The sequence below is a fragment of the Barbus barbus genome (genome assembly GCF_936440315.1).
Source record: "Barbus barbus genome assembly, chromosome: 32".
Classification (NCBI taxonomy): Eukaryota; Metazoa; Chordata; class Actinopteri; order Cypriniformes; family Cyprinidae; genus Barbus; species Barbus barbus.
In genome coordinates this window covers 25671664-25697960 of record NC_136760.1, presented here as the reverse complement: position 1 = coordinate 25697960, position 26297 = coordinate 25671664, and the positions used below count along the sequence as shown (strand labels likewise).

Genomic DNA, 26297 nt, shown 5'->3' with positions numbered 1-26297 from the left:
ATTGCAGATATTTTTTCTTTCCTTTTTTTTTTTTCCTTCTTGATCCCTGTAAACATGGTTCAGTTATGTGGCAAAGTCATGGTGGCAGGTAAAAATGACTTTTTACATTCTACAAAAACAAAATTTACAACCACAATTGGATTTCCCCCCCCTGGGGCGGCTTAACATGCACTTTATCTACTAATATTATTACAGCCAGGTGACACAAACAATTTATTTGACTATACAACAAACAGTTTTCTTTCAAAAAAGTACTTTTTTAGATAACTTAAAAATTAATATAAAAATAAACAATGGATTTGACTGCTCCTTGAAATAGCAAAACAAAACAAACAAACGAAAATGGACGGAAGGTCTGATGGCATAAACAAAAAAAGAGTCTGAATTACAAATTAAATGCGCAGATGATGCAATCTATCGGTTACAAAACATCGAATGTAGGCGATGATTCTTGGCTAAACCTTCATCGTAATTTCGACCGTGGAAAATAATACACGTGAGATCAAAGAAAACGATGGAAAGCAATATACAAAATTTCAAAGATAAATACAATATTTATAATCGATATGTTACAAAAAATTCCCTTAGTGACCGCAAGTGTTTGTGTGAAAGTGTTGCAATGTATAAGACAATTTTACTCCTAACTGTAGGAATAAAACTCTGTACTAAATATTTAAGTGAATCTGGAAAATTCAAGACAAGTGTATAAATATTTAGCTACAACTTTGGCAAAATCACAAAAGTCTACAATTGTATAACCACATACAAAACACATTAGGGAGTAAGGAGCTAGAGGTATAAGGACAACTTTCTGGTACAAGAAACAGACTTCACAGTAGCCTAAGAATGCAATAGTATACAGTGCTAGCAAAAAGTTGAAAAACATTGCAGATCACACTCGCTTTACAGGAAGCTTTAGCAGTGGAAATATTTTCTTTTTTTTCTTTTTTTGTCTTTTTTAACCAACAGACAGTAGCGCTCCATCTCTGTTAGTGTGCTTGTTGAAGGCAAGAGAAGATTTTTTTGCAATATCAAAGTTACAACTTCTACCTACAATAAGTTACAAAGTTCATTTTCCGCCAAACGAACTGAACGATAAAATCTCCTCTGCCGGTTCCTCGCACCGTTCGCTCTTCCTTGCCTTTCTTTTTGATTTATAAATCATATATCTTATATTATTTCCAGTTTATTGGCTCTGTATATATTGGCCCCCTTTTTATTACCACAATCAAAAAAAAAAGAAAAGAAAAAAAAACAAACAAAAATAATAATAAAAAAGGAAAATGAATTCACATTATGAAGATGTGCAGCGGCAGCACATCGGTGAAAGGGAAACATTCTTACACATTTTTTTATTTTTTTTTATCAGTGTTTTCATCAAATGGCATATCCACAATGTTTCTTCCCACACATAGCAAGAACTAGACATAGCCAAGATTAAACCAGAAATGTTTATACAAAATAGGTACGTTTTGTTCTTTTTTTCCCCTTCGAGATCGTGAAAATATGACAAGAGATTCAGTCAATAAAATAAAACTGTTCATGACGAAGTCGCTTGCATGTCAATTTCGAATAAACTCTTTGAAACAAAGTGTCTTTTTCCTCTGAATAACAGAATTAGCTGCTGATTAACTTCATGACGAATGACGACTTCGAGGAGGATCCTCCGCATAACGTACTACACTCCATCCCGGTGAGGAGATGGCTGCTTTACAAGGGAAGGGAGTGCAATTTACATGGGTGGGACCACCAGTCCGGACATTGCTGCAAGAGAAAGAGAAACAATTTTAGCACAGGAGGTCCCGAGACGCCGCACTGAAGACAAAAAAGAACACAGCAGTAAGTATGTCACTCGCATTTCACAAAATACTCGACTTGAAAGGTGCTGGGGATGTTTGTAAAATGGAGGCTGTTGCTGTCTGGGGCCGACGGGGGAGGGTTAGGAGTGATTGAGTGAAATGTGCTTCACCGACAAGACGTGCTGGAAGGACTTCACTTTTTGAAAGAGGAGCTCTCTGACATTTTGAGGAGAAAGCATCCTGGCTCCCACATGTGTGATATTTCTCTTAGCGTTTTGTTAATGGCAAACAGTGGGCCAGACTCCCAGGAGAGGGTCCCTGCTGACAGCCGAGAAACAACACGGTCACTTCTGCTAACGTCACGTAGACCCACGGTCTCCCCTCCTCAGTCAGCAACCAGACACCCCTCGGCTTTGCCAAAATTGAAATCTTCGCCTCGCTCCCTCCTGCCATTACCGGAGCCGAGTGGATGCTGGAAAACCATTTGCATTCTTCTGTCAGCCCGTATCCCCCCACCCACCCAGTCTCTCCTTATTGTGACATCTAAAGAAGGCCGGATTAGGTCGTCGCATGCCCACCTCTCTGCCCGCCCGAATGCAGAGATTGATGCACTCGCTCATTTCCGCAATTAGATGTCTAGTGAAGTGCCGGGGGAGGGCAAACGGGAGGAAAGCTCTTTTGCCGCTTTCAACTTATTTGTAGAGTCATGGTTGGAGTGCTTTTAAGTTTGCCAAGGCATCTGATGTTGTGGCATTCCTCATTAATTTCTGCAAACCACATATTAATAAGTAGATGCATGTAGCGGCATGAACTTTAATTTCTCAGTTCATTAGGTCTAACATTATTAATCTCGCTTGCACACGCTATGGCTAAAACATGTTTTCAAAGCAAACAACTGGGCCTTGACGGAGAGCAAATACGAGCGCACTAAACAGCCAGAGTAAGTCTTTAATTTGCCGAACGATGCCGCCCTGCCGAGAATACGGTGAGCTCCTTCCCTCTCGCTCTTTCTTCTTATAATCACTTTCAACCTGGGTTATAATCACTTCTTCTGCTGTTAAGTTCCTCTTTGGCGATGTTATTCGACGTCGGATGAGCGAGCACGGCGAGGCGTTAACAGTTCTGCCCTTTCGGATCCATAATTTGTGCTACTATTGTAAGAAACATTAATTTTTCACTCGAGGACGAGGGGGCCACGTACCGCCAATATAAAGAGAATATGGAGATGTACGTCGAGTAACGTTTGAATGCAAAAGAGCCAGTGAATCATGGAGCGGCAGTGTCGATTTCGTTTGCGCAAGGTGTTACCGAATTACAGCGCTCCCAGCCATTCGAGTACGAAACCTCACGAGACACTTAACTTTGCTCAATCATTAATGAAAGATAAATAAATCAATAAACACACCCACACATGCACATGCATTCTACATGCCCGCATGCATAATGCGTTCTTGCACTTATCCGACCACTCATCCGTCCATCCATCCGCCTATCCACACGTAAATGCATAATTGATGCGGGCGGGAGGTCGTGTTCGTTAAGCAGCGGTGGGTATGGCGGATGGGTGGTGTCGGGGTACCAGAGTGCAATAATGCGACCCCACAGGTGAGGCAACTGCGGGGCGTTCTAAAAGCAGGGAGTCGGCTCTCACCTTGAAGTCCATTGCCATTTGCACTGGTGCAAGAAGGAGGTGGAGATGCTTGGGGCCTGACAACTGGAGCAAAGGCGCTTTTTTGTTTCACTGCAGAGATGACATTGGCAGGTGAGAATGAGAAAATGCCGTGTGTACTGCTACAGTTTGAAGAGAGGCTGACCGAAGAGGCTGCCATGGTAGGGCTCGACGGAACTACTGCAACAAAGCAGACATAGTCACCACTCAGAGAGAGTTCACTTCTTACAGACGAAGAGTCAGAGAGCCGGGCCTCGCCTCTTTTTCAAATCATATTCATGGAATGAAAACAAATCAGGGAGAAATGGTAATGAGGATATGGGGGGAAATTTGGGTTGTGGGTCTTTTTTGGGGGGACCAAAACAAACGAGCAAATAATCAGGTACATGGAGTTGGAATGGTATATGAGATGTCCTGCATTGGCCACTTTCTGGATAATAGGCGTTCTTATCGACTCTGACTAGGTCATTTTGCCGAAAACATTGTTTTTCTGTTTTTTGTTTTTTTGAGATTTTGAGTGCTGTTTTGGTGGCCTGCTTTATAATTGCAATTGCCTTTGCTTTTCAATCGGCTGCTTTGATTGGTCGGATTTGCTAAATGTCTTGGTTGTTCAGCCTCCAGAGTCACCCCTCCTTTTATCCAGTAGCACACATTCCCAAAAGATAACAAAAACCAACAAACAACCAACAGAACAACAACAGAGGAGTGTCAAAAGGAAAGGGAAGCACAGGTGGGAGACAGAGAGAGCGGGGGGCTCGTCATTACCTTGATACTTACTGCCGTAGGGAGAGTTTGCTGAGGAGCCGTTCAAGAAGCCCGGTGAGCTGGGCACACCCAAGTTGGGCATTCCTGCGTTGCCGTAGCCGTTCATGCTGTTGCTGACGGAGTTGTAGTTGGACTGCTGCGGGGTGCTGCTGGGCACATAACCACGAGGCGACACGCTGCTCGTATTGCGACTGTAGCCCACTGCAGACGGAAAGACAACGGTTAAAATCTGCCACAGTGTTCAGAATCTATAGAATTCTAGAGGTACTGTAGGTGTCATCGTCTGTTTCAAAGGTTTTTTAGACTATTTATTACCACATACATATCAAATGTAAATAAATTAAACAAGTCTTTGAAAACTGTTCCTACAGTCATGCCATGCCTAGACAATTTTTTCCCCTGTACGATTTGCACAGTAATGCAACCTACGTGGGTTTCTTGAGTATGTCCCAATGTGTTAACGTGGCCCGGTCCACACAGCTGTGCATTAAATTCACCCCCATGTATCTAAGGAGGATATTCAGCATCCTAGCATGTATTCCAGAGTGATTTTTCCCTGTCCTGACCTGAGTGGAGGCAACAATGGAACAGGTGTAAACCTATTATCAGTACACTGGCTAAATGCAGTGTGTGAGATAGCGCTGCGTGTTCTGGCAGGCTGGCAGTGGAGAGATGGGGACAGGGTCAGGCACCTCCTGGGATCTATGCTATACACAGCCAGGAAAGATAAAGCTGCAGCCAGCCTGTGCCATGATTCATGCTGCTAGCAGCTCGCTAATGTTCGCTAATCGTTGCAAGCATTTTTCTAGAAACGTGTATAACTCATTTTGATATTCACAGATGAACAACTAAAGTGGTTAGCGGGTTCTCTTGTCTGGCTATGCTGTCTGGAGGGGCTTTGGTGGTTAACTCTTATACTGACAAGCCTCCAGTTTGGCCAGTAAACCACCTTAGTCTGGTTTAAGCTTTTAACCGCAGGTTTCATTGGAATCTACATGCTAATCTTCATGCCACATACCTTGTGAGGTCTCTGAGACGTTAACAGCGAGCTGACCGCCGAAAGAGTTGACTCCCATCATTCCGCCGTGAGAGGCCGTGTTGGCGAGGGACGGGATCTGGTTGTGGTTACGTGGGACGCTGTACAGAGCCTCTGCGATATCTGCGGCCCTCTTCAGGATGATCTCCTACCACACAGAAACAGAGAAAGGAGAGTTATCAGTTTGTTCTCATAAGAACTTGAGGGCAGAGATCTGAACTCAGTAGGCGTCTATCTATCTATCTATCTATCTATCTATCTATCTATCTATCTATATATATATATATATATATATATATATATATATATATATATATATATATATATATATACACACACATAAACACATACATACATACACATATATATATATATATATATATATATATATATATATATATATATATATATATATATATGTATATATATATATATATATATATGTGTATATGTATATATGTATATGTATAACTAATTTTTATATATAAAACCATATATCTATATATAAATTGCATTTTTAGTACACACACACACACACACACATAAATATGGATTTTCTGTCTGTAGGTAAACATAAATGACAGGACGTTTGCATTTGTTTCGCTGTAGTTGGATTGCAGTGTCTTCACCTCTGTGCTACTCGACTGGGGGAAAATAATGTAATGATCATTTCTTCTGAATATGTATTAGACCTCCCAAGCATAGCTGGACCGCTCGGTAGAATATATTCCAGAAGTGCACCTTTTAGGGCCAAGTTCAAGGTTATCCTCCCATTTAAATAAGCCTGTATATGGCTGTGCGCATGTGTTTTGAGTGATTAACTCGTCACTTTGCACCAAGAGCTGTAGCCAGGAATTAAATTGCGAAAAGCAGAAGAAGAAAAGAAAAAAAACAAGCTTTCACCCCGCTACAGTACAAAGGCCCCCAGCTAGCTTTGAAACATACAGGAATGTAGCAAAAGGAGACAAATGCTGATTTAATTACATCCACCGTGCAAAGGAAGAGAAAAGGTGCTTTATTAGCATGAGTTTGTACCTGGTTGTTGTGTGGCATCCCGTACAGTGCTTCCACAAGGTCAGCGGCTCTCTTTAGCAGCACCTCCTGCAATATACACCCAGAATGCAACATAATCAGTCATAAAGACATATAAACACCATCAGCCAGTACATTGCACATGAAAAAAAAGCATGCATGTGGGTCCGGGTAAATTATAAGCTCGTTATCTCTGGTTGGGTAAAAATACACAAGCTGACAAGCAGAAATAAAACGTTTTTAATTATATATTATCAAATACATTCTTTTATTTCTTAGTCACATTTCATTTGACTTAGTTAGACTAGTGAAGTGGTGTGTAACTTAAGCTAAATGAGTCAACATAAGGACTTGCGTTTGGCCTTGTGGGTATTAAACAAACAAACACTAGCACGCCGAGTCAAACACAGACGCCACATTCGCCTGCTAATTCCACGCACTTTAGCTTAGAAGAACAATGAGTCATTTTCCATATCTTAATTAAACTGGCAGAGTCCTCAAAGACAACATCTCACCCCTAATTCATGCCCCAAATTTGCTGAAGAGTTCAATGCCCATTCCTCTTTCTTCAGGACAATAAAGTGAATTAGCTCGGGTTAATCTAGTTCTTTCATAATGACATTAGGAAATTTTTCAATTAACCCTCTTTCTCTGGCTGTTGTAAAGGACTTCATAAACGACTTCCTCTCCAGAGCGGGCTGAGAGGCTGTGCCCTGGGACACGGGCGCCGGGAACTCTTGCTTATCCCCGTCTGCAAGCTTTCGCCCGACTTATAACACAACAAGGATTAACCTGCCGCTTATTTTCCCTTCAAAAATCACACCTAAGCTGCCAACGAGGTGCGTGCGGCAGGGTCTCCAAAGTGTTTCGCACAGGTTGCCGCTTGTTTTCCTCTTCCAAGAGCTACTTTTTGGGAATTTACGTCTTGAACTTGCTGACTTTTTTATCGATTTGCAGGTCACGTTTGAGTGTAACCACATTCACGGCATTGTCCTTGCAGGTGCGAAGCGTGGAGCGCCTTCATCATGGCTATATGGCTATTTCATTCCCATGCACAAGCACCATGTTGGATCCATATTTATCAAGATTAATCACAGCCCCGTGCGTTTTATAGAGACGCACTCCAAACCTGAGTCTAACCGGATGACTGCTTCTTCAAATGGGCATTTACCTCTGAAATTGGGGGCTGCGTTTCATGTTCCATGCGTCTAGTTTGCATACAAATAAAGAATTACACTTGTCATTCAGCGGGTAGTGTCAATGAAAGGCCCAGCTGTCCTAGTCCGGCTCTAGGCTCTCTCTAAGCAAGATTAAGTGTTTTTCTGTGCCGCTAATAATTACTCATCATCTCAGTCATCATATCACAAGACGTCTTACATGCTTCCCAATTTCACCCGATGATTATCGCAATTAACGTCGCCGAAACCTCGCCCCGGCCAACACCTACTTGAACTTCTCGTCCATATGGCGGCCGAGAGGAGGAGATGACGTAAGGATAGTTTAAGAAAACGACGCATATCCTTAACTCTAATCTGTCATTTGCCATGAGGTGCGTTTCCTAATGAACCGGATTTAGCGGTGCGCGCTGAAGTGGGAGTCTATGCGTGTCGAACACGTCGGCCAATCGTCGGAGAAGGCTGTGAATGAGTTTGTTTTGTTCCAGCATGCCCCTCTCATCCTCACAGCCTCATGCTGAGAATATGATTAGCGGTGAGCGGTGTTCGAAAAGCATTTCCATGTAAATTTCAGAGCGGCGGCGTTAAGTGTAATTGACTCCCCTTCTTTTTCTGCATCGACACGAGATTCCAGGTTAGTTTGGGAACTATTTAAGCCCGAAACGATCCCAAGGCTTGTTTCGTGACAAATGCGAGGGCTTATTATTACAAGAGCTCATTGTTCCGCCGGTGGACGGGAATCGTTTAAATGGAAAACTTGTTATTATCACTCTTGAATATCGTGAGTGGTATATATCACCACTGTTAAAGAAGCCAAGTGAGGTGAGGGGCTGGAGGTGCTAATGTCATTATAAAAGTGTAAAGCAATTATTCTGTTAGTTCTTGCCTGAGGTGATGAATACATTGAGAAGTGTGAGGCCGATACGTGTAGCTACTTCGCAAAAGCCAAGAGAGAGAAGATGAATTTTAATGCATGGGTAATTGCTCAACATGAATGCATTTCTAATAATTTTTCTTGGATATTAGATTGAACGGGAAGCGGAATAGATTGGTGTTTGTGAGCTGAAACAGGATGCAAAGAAGCTAATGGAACTGATGAATGCGAGAATACGGCCGACAGGTTACCACTATATGATTCGCAATAAAGATTATTTGATGGCACGTAAGAGAACGTATGGCGCCTGATCAGATTTTCATTCCAATGTTTGTCTCAGCCTTATATAGAGACAAATGGATGACACTGATTTCAAACAAGGACTTAAAAGAAAGAGGATTGGAAGGTCCCTTTAGCAATCTCCTGCCTCATCACATGAGTGACTTCACATATTGCTTTTTACTTTCTCTTGCCGTCTTCGTATATAAACGCGTTCATTGAACGACCCTCCCCTTGGATCAAGTAGCAAATTTTGATTTGATCTAAAATTAAGGAGGTAAACTGCAATTCCGTGCAACTCATACTAGGGATTTCTAAAGTATCGGTACTATAAAAAAGTTAAATAATTGAGAAATACTTGTTTTTAATGTTAATATTTAGCAGTTGCATGACTAAAGCAATACATGCCATATTGGCTTTCTGTCTGGCTACAATCCCCCATCAGACCATGTGCATTGTAGATCCCTGCCTGAAAAGAAGGAAGAGGAAAAGGAAAAGAAAAAAAAATCCAGGAATCGATATCAGGGGCGTATTATCAACTCTACAGCGGAGTCGAGCGGGCGAGCACGAGTGTGATGGCTTTACCTTATTGCTAACAGACTGTGTACATCCCTCCCCCCCAAAACCTCTTATTACGGCGGTCTGTCTCCCGCCCGTAACATCTAATGCAGCCGCTCCTCCCAGACGCTCTGTCTCTTATTGAGAGTATGTGTAAGGGTCAATTGCTGCTTTGCGTGGAGCTGGCTGTGACCCTCGAACGCAATAGAGGTGCAGACGGCTGCGGTAACTATGATGAATCACTTGGCACTTTCATTTACATGCTGCTGAACTCACATTTGAGTCCATTAGAAGCCAAAATCAAATATTTATGTTGTTTATTGGAACTGCTCTGGTGTGATGGCCCTGTGCTGAGGGTTTACCTGAATTTGAGATGAGTGAAATTTCATGCACTTGAGTAAAGAAAAAAAAACATTTCCATTTTTTTTTCTTATTGATGCTGTTGTGTTTTTCTTCTTTAAAAATATAATATACACATAATAATAATGATAAAATTATAAAAAAAAAATAGAGACGTAATCACATGCACATGCCATTTCAGTCACTTTTTTTTTTTTTACTATTGATGCTGTTGTATCTTCTTCATTTGATATGATAAAATATACAAATAAATTGAGATTGAAATTGCATGCTATTGTTTTTTTTAATATAATAATATGTATTAAGTATAACAGTAATTAAATACTTTTTTTTTTCCAGCTTCAGAAATGCTCAAGCAGAATGGCTTTTAAACTTTTTTTTGATAATGGATAGTTTAAAGCATTTACTGGAATGAGATTTCCTGTCCAGATATTGGCCTTCACGGAGACAGAGAGCCAAGTGTAATTGAAACACATCATGTGGCGCAGGGCAAAGTCTTATGGGTTCTTAGTTTGGTGCATGTCCGCGGGATGCTAGCGCTGAGACAACGCCATTCCAGAGCTGTTCAGCGGAAGTTAATGATAGCGGCTGTTCCCATGCTGTGCTTTAATAGATATTTGTATGATATCTGTTATTAGGCCTCCGTGGTGGTCAGCTCTCGCCGAGCACCCACGAACAGGGTACAAAATAATCTCTTAACATATTATTAAGAAAAGCCCTCGGCGCCGCGCCGCTCTCAGATGGGAAATTAGCACATTTTCTATTAGCTGGGCACAAGTCATAGATCCTATCAAAGCTAAATGAGCGAAAAAAAGGAGGGACAAATCAAAGAATAGGAAATAGAAAAGGTCCGACAGGCATGCTTTGTCTTTCATGTCACACATCAAAACAACAGAACTGTGATACGTGTCGACCACATGGGAACCGCAGGCAAACTGCATGGTTTGTGGAATTTAAACGGGAAAAAAATAAATAAATGAACCTAAAAAGCCCAGAGAGAGGGCTTGCCCGTATTAACGTGCGCAAAACTCATTTATTAACCTGCTAAGACAAGGACTTTTAACGGAAAGCTCTGTAAACAAAAGATTAAACTGGATCTAGCTTTGGAAAATGAAAGGAAAACAAGACCAAAATAATCACATATCTGAAAAAGGCCTCCGCTTAGATTACAATCGCCACTGCCTACTGGGGTGGAAAAATACTTAATTGAACCATTTCGACGTGCCGAAAGTTTGCGCGATTCTGGCGGAATCCAAACACGGCGGATTGCATAGTGATGACTTGCCAAAAGCGATTGCATGCACTTGCTCATCTAGCCAGTGAATTGTTTCCCGTTTTGACATTTCTATGATAAATAGCTCTTTCACACACACACATACAGAATCACTAACCTTGGGCAACCTCTCCGGATCACCTGGATGTCTGGGAATGACCTTCTGCAGTCTCTGGAAGCCATAGTCAATAGTTGGTTCGTTCAAAGCTAAACCGCAAAACAAGAAAACACCATCCGTTAGCATCCAGCGCAGGCAAAACAAATGAACAGATTTGTGTTTTCATCATAAATGTTATTACAATCGCTCTTGAGAATGTATGCACCCATCATGCATTTTATTCCAGATAGGTCTGAGCATTTGAATAAAAGGTAATAATGTGCTGTGCAATACTCCGTCAGAGCCACATCTATCACCTCTCCTATTTGGTAGAACGAGGCCTATAATTGATCAGATAAATTTGAAGGAGTTAGCGGATACATTATGAATGAAACGGGCACGCTCATACAAACTCACACACGCTCGATTGCAACTGTCAACCCTGTGAAGTCTGCATCAGTCCTGCTTTCCTGAAGCACCCGCTGGATTTATGGGCAATGGGCGATGATGACATATGTCTGGCTATTGCACCCCTTCAGATTTATCCCTCTTTCTCGCACTCTCTCCGCCATCGTGCGCTAAAGCAAAGCAGGCAGGAGGAACACTTCATCTTATGGAGCTTTAATAATCTGTGAATGGTTGACTACAAACTGATGTAGGGCGCTATCATTTCACAGCTGTGCCGGGGCTGGCCTCATGAAATTGCTGGCCACAAATAGTAATTAATCTTTTCTTTCACACTCACACATGCCGTGCACACACACGTTCCCTCCCTCTCAAATTGGAATTTTGAGTATGAAGTGCTCCAGTTATAAATCAGACAGAGCTGCTCCGTATACAAGTGCATGAATCATAATCTCAACTTCCTGCTACCGCATGCATTGTGTTTAACAAGCTTTAGAAGAGCGCATGGAGGTCTATTATGGTCACACTAGACTTTAAGCATGGGAAATTATTTTCAACAAATATCAAATGTGTCACACTCTAGGGCGTCTTTTTTTTTTTTTTGAATAACATTTTAAGTAGTGAGTAGCATTTGTCCATGCAAAAACCATCAACACAATGCTATGATTGGTTAGGTGGTTGTCAAGATGTTGTGATGCAGCTGGTTTTTAAAGTTGACATGAAATTTTCAGAAAATTTCTAAATTCATGTTATAGATCTTATTGTAAACAATTCATCTGTGCATATGTTTCATTTTTAAAAATTTTGACCTAGTATTTAATCAAAATGTCATAACTGGACCAGATGAGGGTGGAAAACATTAAATAATAAGATATATGAATTACTGTATCCTCATCCATAACATAAACTTGGCCATAAATGTGTATAATTTCTGTCACTAACATCAACATCATAAATGCACAAATAATAGTGACTGATTTCAAACAGGTTTCCTGAACACTAATCTGCCATTGGCCAGACATACAGATAGTCCCGCCCCCAAATGAACACCATTGGTTGAGCCAACGTGGCTATGTTAAAAAGAACATAAAAAAATGATACAGAAGGAAGAAAAGATCACAAGAGGAAAGCAAGCAGAACATCAGCATAAAAATATTATCAGACATGAATGTAGATGTCGTTGTCAGTGATGAGGCCGTATGAATCAATGAGCTTTTCCTTTTGAGAGATCAAATCTGTCTGTTCCCCTTAGTCAGCACGCTGTTCTCTGACGGAAACGGGGAGAAACGCGAGAAGGAACTAAAGCGGAGAATGAGAGATGACAGCCTGAGAGAAGAAGATGAGCATATTAGACAGGAACTTCCTGGAAATAATTGGGTGACTTTATGATGAAGTGCTACAATTACATCTAAGTGTAGTAGGGGGCGGCAATCCAATCAATCTGATCTGATCAATATCAAGACGGTGGTTGTGTTTTGGCGCACACGTATGCGTGTCATCGTGTGACAGCGGTGATGCTATTTGACATGCCATCTTGCATGGCTGAAGACAAAGTAGCGTGCAGGAATCCGAAGTAAGATGTCGGCTTGTTAATAAAGCATTGATCGGGCGTATTGATTTTACATGACATGGCTTTCACAAGGATGCAGCTCTCTCACGCACACCTTCACCTCCCCCTTTCCTTCTCCTCTCATCTGTCGTTCCTAGACGGACACCCTCCACCTCTCCGAGATGTAAATGTTTGTATTACAGCACTTCATTATGCCTGAATTTGCCCATATGAGGGTATCCATCATTTAGGCCCGTTTTTCACGTCTGGCACCTGGAACCATACAAATGGATCATGCACTTTGACACTAGCCCTTCAGGATGTGTATTTGCCCTGGGACACATAATAAAAGTATCCAGTGACATTAAATATGGCCAAAAAGCGGGCAGATTTACAGCCGTTCTGATGGCACTTTCACACAGCGCAGCCCCGAGCAGCAACATGTTGTTCTGTGCTCTGACATTGAAGCTTTGCTGATGAAGGAATGTGTGCGGTTTGATAAATGTATCGGAACAGTGGGCGCTAAACGTTCTTCAGTTATTGATCTGATGCTAATGCAGTAAAAGAGGTCAGTAAGACCTTCATTAGCGCAAGACAGTCCCTCACCTCTGAGATCCTCCACCTCAAACACACCAGGAATTATTAACTACAGCTGGGTGAAAAGCACACTGATTTACTATGTTAACCACAATTCTTGAACCAAATACCATATCATAACTGTAACAACATTGATTTTAGCCATAGCATTTGTCATAAAAAAACATAATAAATTGAAATAAAATAATTAAGTAGTAATCATGGTTTCTAGCAAAATACTGCAACGTATCTATAATAAAAACGGCTTGATTGGCAATAAATAGCAATAAATAAATAATAAGACAGACAGACAGTAAATATCAATCATAGTATCTAGAAAAGATGCAATAAACTTGATAAGCAAATTAATTATAACAATAATTAAATAAAAATATGGTAAAAATTGTAATTGGTTTTTTGCAAAATACCATAACATAACTCAAACATAAATATAATATTAGCCATTAAATTAGCAATAAAAAAAAATAAATAAATACATGAATAAAAAAATAAATTAGATGGTAATCATACTTTTAGCAAAATAACTACAATAACTGTTTGATATTAGTCGAAATAATAAATAAATGAGTCAGAAAAAATGCATCTACCAAAATAGTATAACTAAAATAGAAATGTTAAATATTAGCCATAAAATTAGTCATGATCAGTTTTATCACCCCCCACCCTCCTGATTTCTATATATGGCTCAATGTAAATCTATTGAATTTTTTTCCACCCATTTTATCAGCCACGTGAAAACCAAAAGCATGATCACTTTGTGTCAAGTAATAAACGATTTAAGGTATCTGTAGCACAAATGGTGCACTTAAGCATCTAAGCAAACGTCACTTATAACTCTAGTAGCATGATATTTTTGTGGAAACTATGGTTACCATGCTAAAAAAAAATTATAAGGGGAGTACTGTTGCGATTCCGAACACATAAAATTGATAAAAATGACAGAGAAGTGAATGGAAGGAGAAACAGATGTGGTTTTGGTGTGGGTGGGGGGGTATTAGTGCTACTGGGCCAGCTGGGAAATATGGAGAACAGCTTGAGCAATAACAGTTTAAATCCAGACAGACTCCTGCAAGCATCTCGCTTCTCCTTCACTCTCACGTCGTTGTACAATAAAACTCTTTCTCGTTCACAACCTACACACTCTCTATCTCTATATCTTCCAGGCCAGGCCTGAGGCTAAGCCCCTCCCACTGGCCTTTGAGCCGGCCTCCCAGCCCCGGGCTCGGCCAATCAATAGCACTTTCCTGTTTTAGAGCTGGGTAATTATGAGGTGGGGAGAGTAGGTGACCTTTCACCTGTTCCACATTACTTTGCTGATATTAAGATAAATTGCCCGATTTTGGGTAAACATATGCTGCAATTCAGGCTGTCAGCACCGGTTTGCCCAGGGATAATTTGTATTGATCTCTCCGTTTCTTCCCAATTCTGCTTACTGACCTCACGGATAATGAGAGAGAGAGAGTGTAAGTGCTGGATATGGCCGTAGTCACCGCTGCTTTTCACCGCATATGTGTGTGTGTGTGTGTGTGTGTGAGTATCTGGAAGCCTGGCGTATGTCAGTGGCAGAGTGTTTTGCTTACGTCTTCATTTGTCATCCATTTTCTGTTTGTTTGTTCTATCCATCCGGAATGGAAAGAGGGGGGCCGAACGCCGTTTAGCACTCAAGCATAACTGAGCACGTTAAATCAAATCAGGCTCACGTCTCGTACGGGACCGTTATGAATTATGGAGGCGCTCGTATAAAAGGGAAATGTGCTTGCTAATGAGCTAGCATGCTTTTCGGGCTGCCTCGCCTTCGCAGAACGAGTGGAGTGAATGAACAGAAGGGTTTGCGTTTGATGGATGACAAATCTAAAGCTCCTTGGGCTGGTCATCATGTTTAGTTGTTTTTTTCACCCCTCATTTGTAAAAGAGAATGTTAAGTACAATCTGCCAGGGACTTAACGTAAAACAGCCTCTGATTTTACGTCCAGAGAGAGTCTGTGTGTGTCTGCATGTCACCTGCTCGTGTGTGTGTGTGTGTGTGTGCGTGTCTCCATATATTTCAAGATTGAGTGTTTTGACCTTGTTCTCGCAGACTGTATATATTGTCATTCTTCAAAGCTGACACGCTAGAGTGCGGCAGATACTAAACTGTGACACGTTTTTATTTAGCAATAAGAGAAGCGTCCCATAGTAACATCACTGGGATGTCACACAATCGCAATCAATCACCATAAAATGCAACAAAGTTATGAGATGGCGAAAACTTACTAATATACCATGCAGACTTGCATGCATGCAAAATCTGGATTCAAATATGGTAAAATACTGAATTGGAGGCTTAAAACATATGATCAAATTAGCCAATATATTAAATAAATGATGTTTAAAAGACATTTTACACTGGAGTACTGGAGAAACGCAAAACATTGTAGAGAACAACCAAAATGTTTTTAGGTGTATTCATTCTGAAGACTTTAGTGTTGCATTCTGGGTAATGAAGTGTTCTTCCACTGACTACGGTCCATAAAATGAAAGTTAATTAAATATTGAAATATAAAACTATCTATCTATCTATCTATCTATCTATCTATCTATCTATCTATCTATCTATCTATCTATCTATCTATCTATATCTATCTCATATGCTGTTTCATACTTGTAAATGAAAGACAAAAAAGTTATTTGAATTTCCATTCATTGTAACATCCTTAAAATGCATATTCTACACATTTCTGCATTCAATTCTGATCAAATTCTTTTCATTTGGTAAAAAAAAAAAAAAAAAAGTCTGTGCTTGCATTCCAGACGTCCATTACATCCCGTGATGATGATAAGTGTGTATCTTTGGCTCTGATAATGAATGGCTTTCTGGCTGTTGCTCTCTATTACTTTGTCTAATTATCCTTAACTGCTGCAAGCTTATCTCCGCCCCACCTCCACCATCAAGAACCACTTTTCCACTTTTTTTTTTCTTCTACAAACACAAATCAGAAAGGGGAAACAAGAGTTTTTAAAACGGAAAGAGATCTAGAATAGTGCTGCCCATCTCTGGATTGTCAAAAAGTTTCTTAAGGGAACAGAGAACGCCTGACTGTTGTCAACACGCGCTGTGAAAACAAAAACATAGAAAGGAAATGTCTTTTAACACGGATTGCCTATTGTTCCAGAGCTGAGTGACAGAGACTTGCAAGAAACAGAAAGAAAAAAATGAAAGAGGAAGGCATCAAAGGCCAAAGAGAGTTTTTGAGTTTAATGCAGCATAATAAAAACAGGAAAACATTCATTTGTTCCAGCACAGCTGCTGGATTTCGCTCTAAATGAGGTCAATTTTCATTGCAATTATGATCATCTTCCTGCAACTGCCCGACTAAGAGATGCAGTTATAATTCAGTTACTTTTCTTTAGTGAAAACAGACCACCTACATAATTAGAATTTCTTTGAACAGACCTGAAATATAATCTGAGAGAAGGACTAAGGCATTTTATTTGCTCTTAATAAGAGAGAGAAACATACTAGCGGCTGCCATTAAGACCCACATATGCGTTTCACATGATAAACATTTCTCTTGTGATTTATATATATATATATAAATAAATAAACACACACATACAAAATAAATATAAAATTATATAGTATATTAAAATTATATCCTTTTATATATGAAAAATATAAAATTTTATAATAATATTTCTATATAAACTTAGACTGGTAGTGTATAAAACACTTTATTAATAATACTAATGCAAGGTGACTAAATAAAATGGGCTAGGCCATGTGGTTTCTCCTTTGCTGGGTGGCACAGGTGTCATGCTAATACTGCCTGAACCAAAAGGTTGAAATGAAAGCGATTTTAAGGATTAAAGTGGAAAAGAACGAAGGCCGGACAGCAGTGCTTTGAATTTCAAGCCTGATTTGAGAGGGAAAAAACTAAACTAGTGAGGAAGAGGGGGGGAAAAATGTGGTATTCGGAGAACAGAGCGATCCGGAGCGCTTCGTGGTGCTAACTTCTTCATTTTATTGCCAGCTGTCTCCGAGGAAGCTATTTCATCTCCGAGAAATTCAGATACTCCGGAAATTAAAATTTCAAAGATCTGCGGCGTGAAAAAAAAGAGAGTGTGGGAGAAAAAAAAAATCAATGGAGGCAGATCAATGCTCATAGAAATTTCATGAACTTTGAACCGATACAGGCATGATGATGAGAAAGAGAGAGAGGGGGCCGCTCGAGCCACCGATAAAGTGTCGACAGGACAAGAGAAGCCCACTCTCACGATCTAGGCCGTTCATATTTTATTTCCCTGACAGAAATTACATTTCAAGTCTATTTCTGTAACAAGGAAGGTTAAAAAAGACCCCCACCCCTTCCCTTTCTCTTTTCCTCCTGCTTTTGTCAGCATTCTCCATCCATGTGACTCATCTCCGGCGCAACGCTTTAACGGCACACCGATATCAAATCGAATTGGGTTCCGCCTTCGCCGATAGCAGACGCAAATTAATATTGTAAAATGAAGATCGATAAATGGATGACGAGGAGGGGGGAGGGATCAATGGGCGCTAAATTATTGCTGCATTTCGTCCTCATTCGAGATGAGTTGTGTTTTCCTTTGCCGGTCAATACTTTGTGGCTTCTCTCATTAATCTATAAATAAATTTGGCGATGAATGTGGCGCACGGGTTAGGCCTGGGTCAGATGGCTTCAAACAGGAAGATGTTTGGGAACGAGAGAGCGCCCCATCCATCAGAATGGGTGCTGGCCACTGGAGCATGACTAATTTCTCTGACTTAGTGAGGACAAACCTATTTAAAGCTGCCAGAGGTAAAAAAAATGGACCGAGCCAAAATAGCAACCAGCAGGGCCAATTATACCCAAATCACCCCAGTGCAACTCTCTTTAAGGAGAGAGGGTTCATTCGACCCTTCCAGCACATGCAGAGGTTGACAATCTTTTTTGGACCGCTGCTTATTATAGAGTTGTAGCTTGTCACAATATTGCGTTAAAATATCACCACAATCCCCACTGGTGTGACATTGCTCACAATAATGGCGCACTCCTCTCTGAAGTAATAATATTTCTCAAAGAACTGTCTGAGAAGAAAAATTCTCATCTGCTGAGAAGGACTCAGTTCTTGGTTCTAGTTATTAGTGAGCAGTTCCCCAGTACACTCGTACCATTAGACAAGAGCGCAATAGTGAGTATCCATCTGTTTTTGCCCATTCATTTTCTCCATAGACATTTCAGTTAAAAAAGTAAAAAAAAAAACATTTCAATTAAATCAAACAAAATATAGTATTACTTTTTAATATGCAATATAAAATGATCATTTTATATTCTTAACCGTTGTGTAAAAATAAAATGAAATAGTTCCAATTCAATTAATGAGTGTGAATTCTGATCAAAAAAAAAGTTCAAATTTGGGAATCTTTTCTTTCGCTTCAGTATCTTTGCTTCAGATACCAAATTTTATTCATTTTGAATCAGAATATTTGATGTGAATGTGAATCAAAGATTCTTAAAGTCTTATTAATTGATTATGGTTTTACAGTAGCAACAATAACCATATTTGTTGTTTTTTCTGAGTGTATTTAATGCATCTATCCATCTTTAAACTTGCAAGCTTTTAAACTATTCAAAGCTAAAAATAAGTTTTTTTTCAAGTTAACATTGAAAGTTGGTCTTGACAAACTTTGTTTTTCTAATTAAAACAACAGAATTTCTTTGATTTTCAAAATCTTCTTCCTGTCCAAATTTAGTAATTGAATTAAATAAAAGAATTCTCAATTCAATTCCGAACGGCACACAATCCTGCTGTTAATTGTACAATTTCTCAATGGTGAAAATGAATAGATATTCTCTATTAATTGTGGAGTGCTGCTTATTGTACTCAATGTAGTGAAGATGATGATGGAGACGGAGTGGAAAACAACTCCTGGAATGCATTCAAACACCTCTGTTTACATTTCCTCCCTGCTACTGATTACTTCTGGTACTGCATGTGTGTGTGTGTGTGTGCATCTGCAGTCCTATCAGATACAGCTCATGCTCGGCGAGGCCAAGGGCAGTGGGTGGGGACGAGTGTCTGATGGACAGATAGCCCAGTGCAAACGGCTGGCTGATAATTCACTGATATGCCGTTTCATGTGCCACCGTTTAGATTTGTTTACCATCTTTCCTGTTTCCATCCACCCCCTCCCCATCTGCTTACAAAGACCCCACTAAAAGATCGTCCTCTTCAAGCAGTAATGGACTTCCTGGAGAAGCGGACGAGTCTTTTGAAGTACGATTGCGGAACTACAGAAGGGAGGTGAAAGGGAAAAAATTCACTCTTTACAATTTTAAACACTTGCGTCAGAGGTTAATTGCCTCTAAATGTCAGTAATTAGTCTAATGAAGACCTGCATTTGGTTCCATGCTGGTGTGCATGTGTGCCAGGATCTAGATGGGCATCTTTAACGTGGCAGCGGGCCGAGTGAGTGAAGGGGTGAGATGACCCCTTTGTCCTTTTGTGCTATGATAAATGGCCGTCTCCTCCTCTGTGCGTTTTGTCAGTTTCAGCGCAGTTGAGTCGATACCTTCACCTTGACAAGGAAACTTTGTGATTTATCAGGGCCGCCGGCCAATCAACAGGCTGGGAGCTCGGAGCCCTTGGAGAGCCCAAGAGCACACTGTGGTCAAAGTCTCGGGGAGCCGAATGGGGCGAGGTTGTCACCGGCGTGATAGACAAATGAGTCTCGTTAGAAGTGGCCAAAAAAGCGAGGAGGGGTCTTGAGACTTGGAGAGCAAAAAAAAGTGAGAAACAGAAAGCAAAAAAAAAAAACGCTTGACTCGTACTAATAACAGAACCGATCCAGAGCGGTCACGGCGGGTTAAAAGACGGAGCACCCTGTCACGCCGCAGGTTTGGAAATTAGCAAATAATGTTCCCGAGCCCTGATAAATGTCTGACGGGCCTCCCGCACAAATCATTTTTTAACATTTTGATGCATGTCTACAATCCCATCGGAGGAAAGGAAAAGTTTACTGGCCCTCGAATGTGCCGTGACAAATGAAGGCTGGTAAGTGTACGATTTCTGTGTGAAGTATAGTTCATTTTTGCCAATTCTAGTAAATGGGTGTCACTGATTAGGACAAATAGTCTGGAAGGGTGATAGTTCCTGCCGTACGTCTCTATTCCTCTCTCTCTCTTCCTCTCCCTGGCCTCTAGTGGAGCGTTAAGGCCATGGTCACCAGTGACCATGCCTAAATAGAAAGCAATAGCTTTGATGCAATTAGAGTCCGACGTTGAGCTTTATTTATGGCTGGTGTCATTGTTCGGAATCGTTTGTAAAAGCGCTCAGGAGGCCTGCCTCCGTTAAAGCGTCTATTATAGCCAGAGCGCTCACATACATATATATCTTAATTTATATCTCTCACTTTCCCCTTGTTAGGAGCCAAAGGAGATCATTGCTGCCTCCAAATTTGGGTCACAGAGACGGACGAAAAGTATTTCCACGGACACTCTGTCATTCCAATTTTGTTGATAGGGATGTACCAGCTTATATTTAAGGTACTTTTGAGACCTAGTCTCCCAAAAAGGCTCAATGACGAAGAAAAAAAAAAAAAAGCATTTCTGACAGCAGCTTAAGGCAAAAATAATTTTGTGTTGGCTATTAAAGAAAGGTAGATATTAAAAAACATACTACTATACACAATAAAATAAAAAATAAAGCTTTTTAATAACTATCTTTAATATCTATCATTAATATTAAATTCTGAATACCAGCCTGTTCCAATAGGACATTCACAAAAAAAAGAGAAAAAAAACATTATATTTATAGTTATGTTTTATTTTAATATATAATACAATAATATATTATAATAATTATTATTATTATTATTATTATTATTATTAAAAATAAAATATGTCCTGGTCCAAATTCCTGTTTCAATAGAAAATACATCAACACAAAAAAAATAAAAAATTAAAAACTGCACTCATCAAGCCATTTCATGAGGAATTTAAAGCGAACATCTGGATAGGCTTTTTAAAATAGCCAGATCAGCTAAAGAGAGCATTTGTGAGTTGAGAGCTATTGGCAAAGGGACAAACACAGCCGTCCTGCTTTGATTTTTTTTTTCCTTTTTTTATGGACCCTTCTAACAAGCTGTTCCATGCCAGACCTGATCAATGGATAACCAATACAGGTATCAGATGGCGCAGCGGTGGCCTTGTGTTAACAAAAGACACGATCGTACAAACATACAAGGTTAAAGCTGAAAAAATAACAGAACACACAGTTCTTTGAAGGATACAAAGGGATGCAGACTCAATAAACCACTGCAGTGTTTCTTTTTAAATGAAGATGCTAAGAGCCCGGAGCTGTAAATAGCCCTAACACACACACACATGCGGTAGATCTGAGTGTTAATGGATGGCTATTGAATAACACATTGTTTTAGGCCCAGTTCTGGCAGCTCATAAACTACCGAGACCCTCTCGCGTGTTTGCGTAACCTTACGGGATGCCGACATCCCATCACAGGCCCTCTTTAATGTCCCCAGGTCTTGGTGGATCTCTGCGGCATGTTTAATTTCACTGCTGTTTAGCTGTGTCAAAGCAAGAGGCGTTGGAGAGTACCGGAGGACATTAGGAGCCGCTTTCAGAGTCTGAGCAGAGTAATTTGTTTAAAGCGCATTGACCTCTGAGACAGGCGGCTTGTGTTGGCCGTGATGGAGGAGAATTATCGACTCTTAAAGTAGCACGGCACTCTGACAGGCGATTGCTGCCACATCTGAGCGAACACGAAGGACCTTTTACAACACATTCAGCACTGACACCATCACAGGGCGATGAAGCTTTCTGGGGGAATCTCACAAAAAGCCATCATAGACATAAGCAGATTTTTTCCCATAAATATTGCAAAAAAATAAGTAAAAAATAAATAAATGATTATATTTATAATATAATCATTGTATTGTTTATATTCATATGATGATTTAAATAAAACACTGAATTACATTAATTTTACAGAAATATGTAATTGTTCTAAAAAAATCATCCTTAAAATATAATGACTATACACACACGGGTGATATTCACATTTTGTGAAATTCACTCTATACTTCACCCAATGCATCATTATTTTAAAGTAATATTAAATAAACCTAGATATGCATTTAAATAAGCAATTTCAGTCACAGTAAATGGTGAAATCACAGCATACATCATTCAACAGATGGTTGCTGTAAGCTAGTAATGATAAAGCCCATATCTGAATGTACTACGCCCCTGCATAAGGAGGCCACAGCACTGTATTTAATTGGCCGTGATTTATCAGATGAGAGCGAGGGTGTGTTTGACTCAGAAACGAGAGGGTGGTCAGCATGAAATGTTGTAAAGCCCAACAAAAACACTGTTTGTACCTTTTTTCCTTAATGACTTCAAGCCTTTATCCATATATCCAAATATCCAGACTTTACACAATTTAGCAAATATCCACAAATAAAGAGAGAGAGAGAAAGCTGTAACTAGTGAAGGCTTTTAGCATTTCCAGTTCAAAGCATCTGTTTATGAACTAATTACAGGCATAAACTAGAGCAATTTGTTTCGATCGATAGCACTTACAAATGTTTAAGAACTGAAAATAGGAGAGGAGAAGAAAAAACTGAAATAAAGAACAAAGAAAATAATCATAATTACAATAACTGTTTTTGATATAGTCATATATTTAATAACAATCATTAATAAATATGCTTTGAAGGGGAACTTAATTGACTTGAAATGTCAACCAGTTTGATTAAGACTTATAACAGCATGAACTGAATCCAGTCTAGCGTGTGTGTGTGTGTGTGTGTTCTGATGTGCCTGTCATTTGTGACCTCAGAGAGGGAGGTGAGACATTATGGGAATTGGAGTTCAGAAGATGAGAGGGACGGGGCGTGTAGTATGTGACTTCCCTCCTTTAATTCGAGGGGATAATTAACTAAGTCCTCAAAATCTCCGCCAGTAATTATATCTCCTCACTGATGAGCAGGAACAAGGATCAGTGAGGGAAAACAAACAACAAACATCTCATGAAGACAGGGGAAGGTGGGGATGACAGATGATGGTTTGTCTTCTATAATGGCCTCCAGTAAACTTTGAGTAGGCAATATAATTATACAGTATAAACGTCTGTACATACTGTATATCTAAACTATTTTCATAGCACTTAATGCATAAATTGTTAACACAAATCGACAGAACGATAGATAGAGTGATAGAATGATAAAACAATAGATAGATAGATAGATAGATAGATAGATAGATAGATAGATAGATAGATAGATAGATAGATAGATAGATAGATAGATAGATAGATAGATAGATAGATAGACAGATAGACAGATATAACAAATGAATGACTTTCAGAAACTTTTGATTAAAAATCTTTGATCTTTTTTCACATTTTTAATCTGAATCCCCTTTAAAATTTCAAATCTGAAGATTCTAAATCAATGAAGATGCCAAACTTTGAATCTTTTTGAATAAGAATATTTTTTTAAATAGTAGTAATGTCCAAATCCTGATATGTGATAACCCACAATCCAATTCAATTGGCTGAAAGAATAAAACTGGCGGTTAAAATTAAATTAATTTATAAAATGTAAACCTTTTTTTATTATTTATGGTGATTTATACACCAAACAAGCATTGAAGTAATTATATATTTGATAATCTCTAAATAAATCTAGAACACAAGACATGATGGTGCTTTAGAAGCTTGTCTATTAAAAAACACAAACTGCTTGTTCAGTCATTGACTGACTAGGCAGCAAAACAGCTGTTTTGATTTTGGACACAGCCCAAGTTTTACTATGATCAGAAACTATGGTAACCACAGTCAGTTTTTGTTAGGGCTGATGACGCACAGGTTCGACAAAACATTATAATGTGTGCTGAATTTGACACAGATTCCCTATTTTGTGCTTATTAGCATTAGCACATGTTTGGTCCCTGAGTCTCTGTAGCTTTAACGATGGCAGACATTAATGTCTGAGCAGGTCTGGTATTAACCGGCCCCGTGTTCTCGGGTTTCATTAACGCAGGGGCTCGTTGGCCTCTGCCCTGCCCCTGCTGAGAGGGTTAAATGTGGGAGGGAGAATCGGCCCGTCGCCTCTGTGGGGCTGAGATGGGGAACAGCTGCCTGGGGGGACCGGGGCCCCTTCCTCACCTCCATCTCTCTCTCTCTCTCTCTCTCTCTCTCTCTCTCTCTCTCTCTGTGTCATTTTCTCTCTCTCTCTCTCTCTCAGCCTTGACATTCCTGAGTGTGAGAGTAATTCCTGATGATTATCTCATTGTCCTACTCAATTTGGGATCAGACACACTGCTTCCAGGTCAAACACGGTGTGACCGTGTAACCTCCAGTATCAGCTGTACCGAGGGAGAGATTACTCTCATCTAAGACCACGTAAAAACACAATCGGCCCAAAATCCACACAAAGCGCAACCTTGTGAGCTGGTCACACAAAGGTACGCACACATGAGTAACCTGGGCGACAAGAAACACTAGTGTTTTTGTGCAAAGTAGAGGACCGGGTGCGGGAGAAAGGGGTCGGAGATGTGTTGTCAGGGTTTGAAATTAACTGGAGTTGGCAGCTGCACCCAACTCCATTGCCCTGCCTTAGATGGAGGAGATATTGGGTTACAGAGGCATGCATCCCACGCCGGATGGGGTTCAGCACTTAAGGATGGAGCCAAAGATGTGAGAGAACCAACTGAAGCTCACCTGTATACACAAATCTGCCCGGTGCACCTTTGCAGAACTGCTTGGACTTGTAGGACAAGGTGACCTCTACGACGCCCGGGATGTGTCTTGGAGGGGTCTGCACTCGGATGGCATGGGGCGTAATGAGCTACGAGAGACAATGGGAAAAGTTGGTTAGTACCATGCAAACTGGACCAATTGCTGCATTGACTTAAACGGAAACCCTTCAAAAATGGATCTGGCCCAAAATTCCTCCATGTTTCTTGTTGTTTGGGGGGGGTTTGTTTACATAAAGCTCAGAAATAGGGCATTACCAAACAGTGGGCAAACAAGGATTGTGCCAGTTGATGCACAGATTCGAAGGCCTCAGTGGTACATTAACCTGTCAAGGAGAAGCCATTCAAAACCCAACTGCAAACTTTCTCCGTTTTTTTTTTTTCTCCTCGCTTTAGAGTTAACGTCAGCAAACAGACCTTGGATTACACCGAGCCAAAGAAAGGCCAAGGGGCAGGAGTCCTGCTAAAATCACCTCCATATGTCTTTCCTTCACTGTTTTCCTTGCTTTCCCTGGCTCGTTTTTCCCCCTCTGAGATATTTCACCCTTAATTGTTCAATTGTTTTGCAAGACCTCACGGTTCGGCAAGGAACGCGGCGGAGGCCTCTGTGGACTTATTGTGGGGCTGTTTAGCATGCAGTTTGTTTATCTAACTCCTTATCTGCTCTTGTGATTAAACTAGGAAAAGAAAAATAATAAAATAAAATCGAATAAACAAACGCTGATTGGCTCGTTGAGGCTCCAACCGGCAAATATATGCCAGACAGCTTTATCAACTCATAAAGGAACACACTAACCTGAAGTCTTTATTAGCTTCGAACTAATTACGACGCAGCTTCGGCATCCCTTTAGTTCACTCTTATTTATATATTTATGTGGCGTGAAATGAACAAAAAGTAAATGTAAAGAGACAATAAACGGACGCCAGCATAATTGCATTAAACCCGTAGAAGCAGGGCTTCATAAACTGTGTATAATCACAGTTTTCGCGTAATCACTTTTTATAGAATCTAATGAAGTTCATTAGAAGGCTGTTACAGAAACAAATGGCTGGGCAAATATCTCGTA

The 26297-nt window shown here is 40.2% G+C and overlaps 1 protein-coding gene across 11 annotated transcripts in view; it reads right to left on the bottom strand.

The window, feature by feature from the left end:
• Positions 1 to 960: 960 nt before the first annotated feature.
• The window catches only part of LOC306852447 (transcription factor COE3), a 95995-nt gene continuing 70658 nt past the window's right edge, over positions 961 to 26297 (bottom strand). For 3 of the 11 annotated variants that reach the window (XM_079389291.1, XM_079389289.1, XM_079389290.1), the window contains exons 10-16: positions 25196 to 25322; positions 10939 to 11027; positions 6305 to 6370; positions 5252 to 5417; positions 4246 to 4434; positions 3451 to 3648; positions 961 to 1764 (exon numbers count right to left, since the gene is read on the bottom strand). In XM_079389291.1, coding sequence (XP_079245417.1) covers positions 1733 to 1764; positions 3451 to 3648; positions 4246 to 4434; positions 5252 to 5417; positions 6305 to 6370; positions 10939 to 11027; positions 25196 to 25322 — 867 coding nt within the window. In that variant the 3' untranslated portion in view covers positions 961 to 1732. Of the gene's footprint in view, positions 1765 to 3450; positions 3649 to 4233; positions 4435 to 5251; positions 5418 to 6304; positions 6371 to 10938; positions 11028 to 25195; positions 25323 to 26297 lie in introns of all 11 variants that reach the window. The other 8 variants (XM_079389285.1, XM_079389288.1, XM_079389292.1 and 5 more) reach the window with 4 other exon arrangements.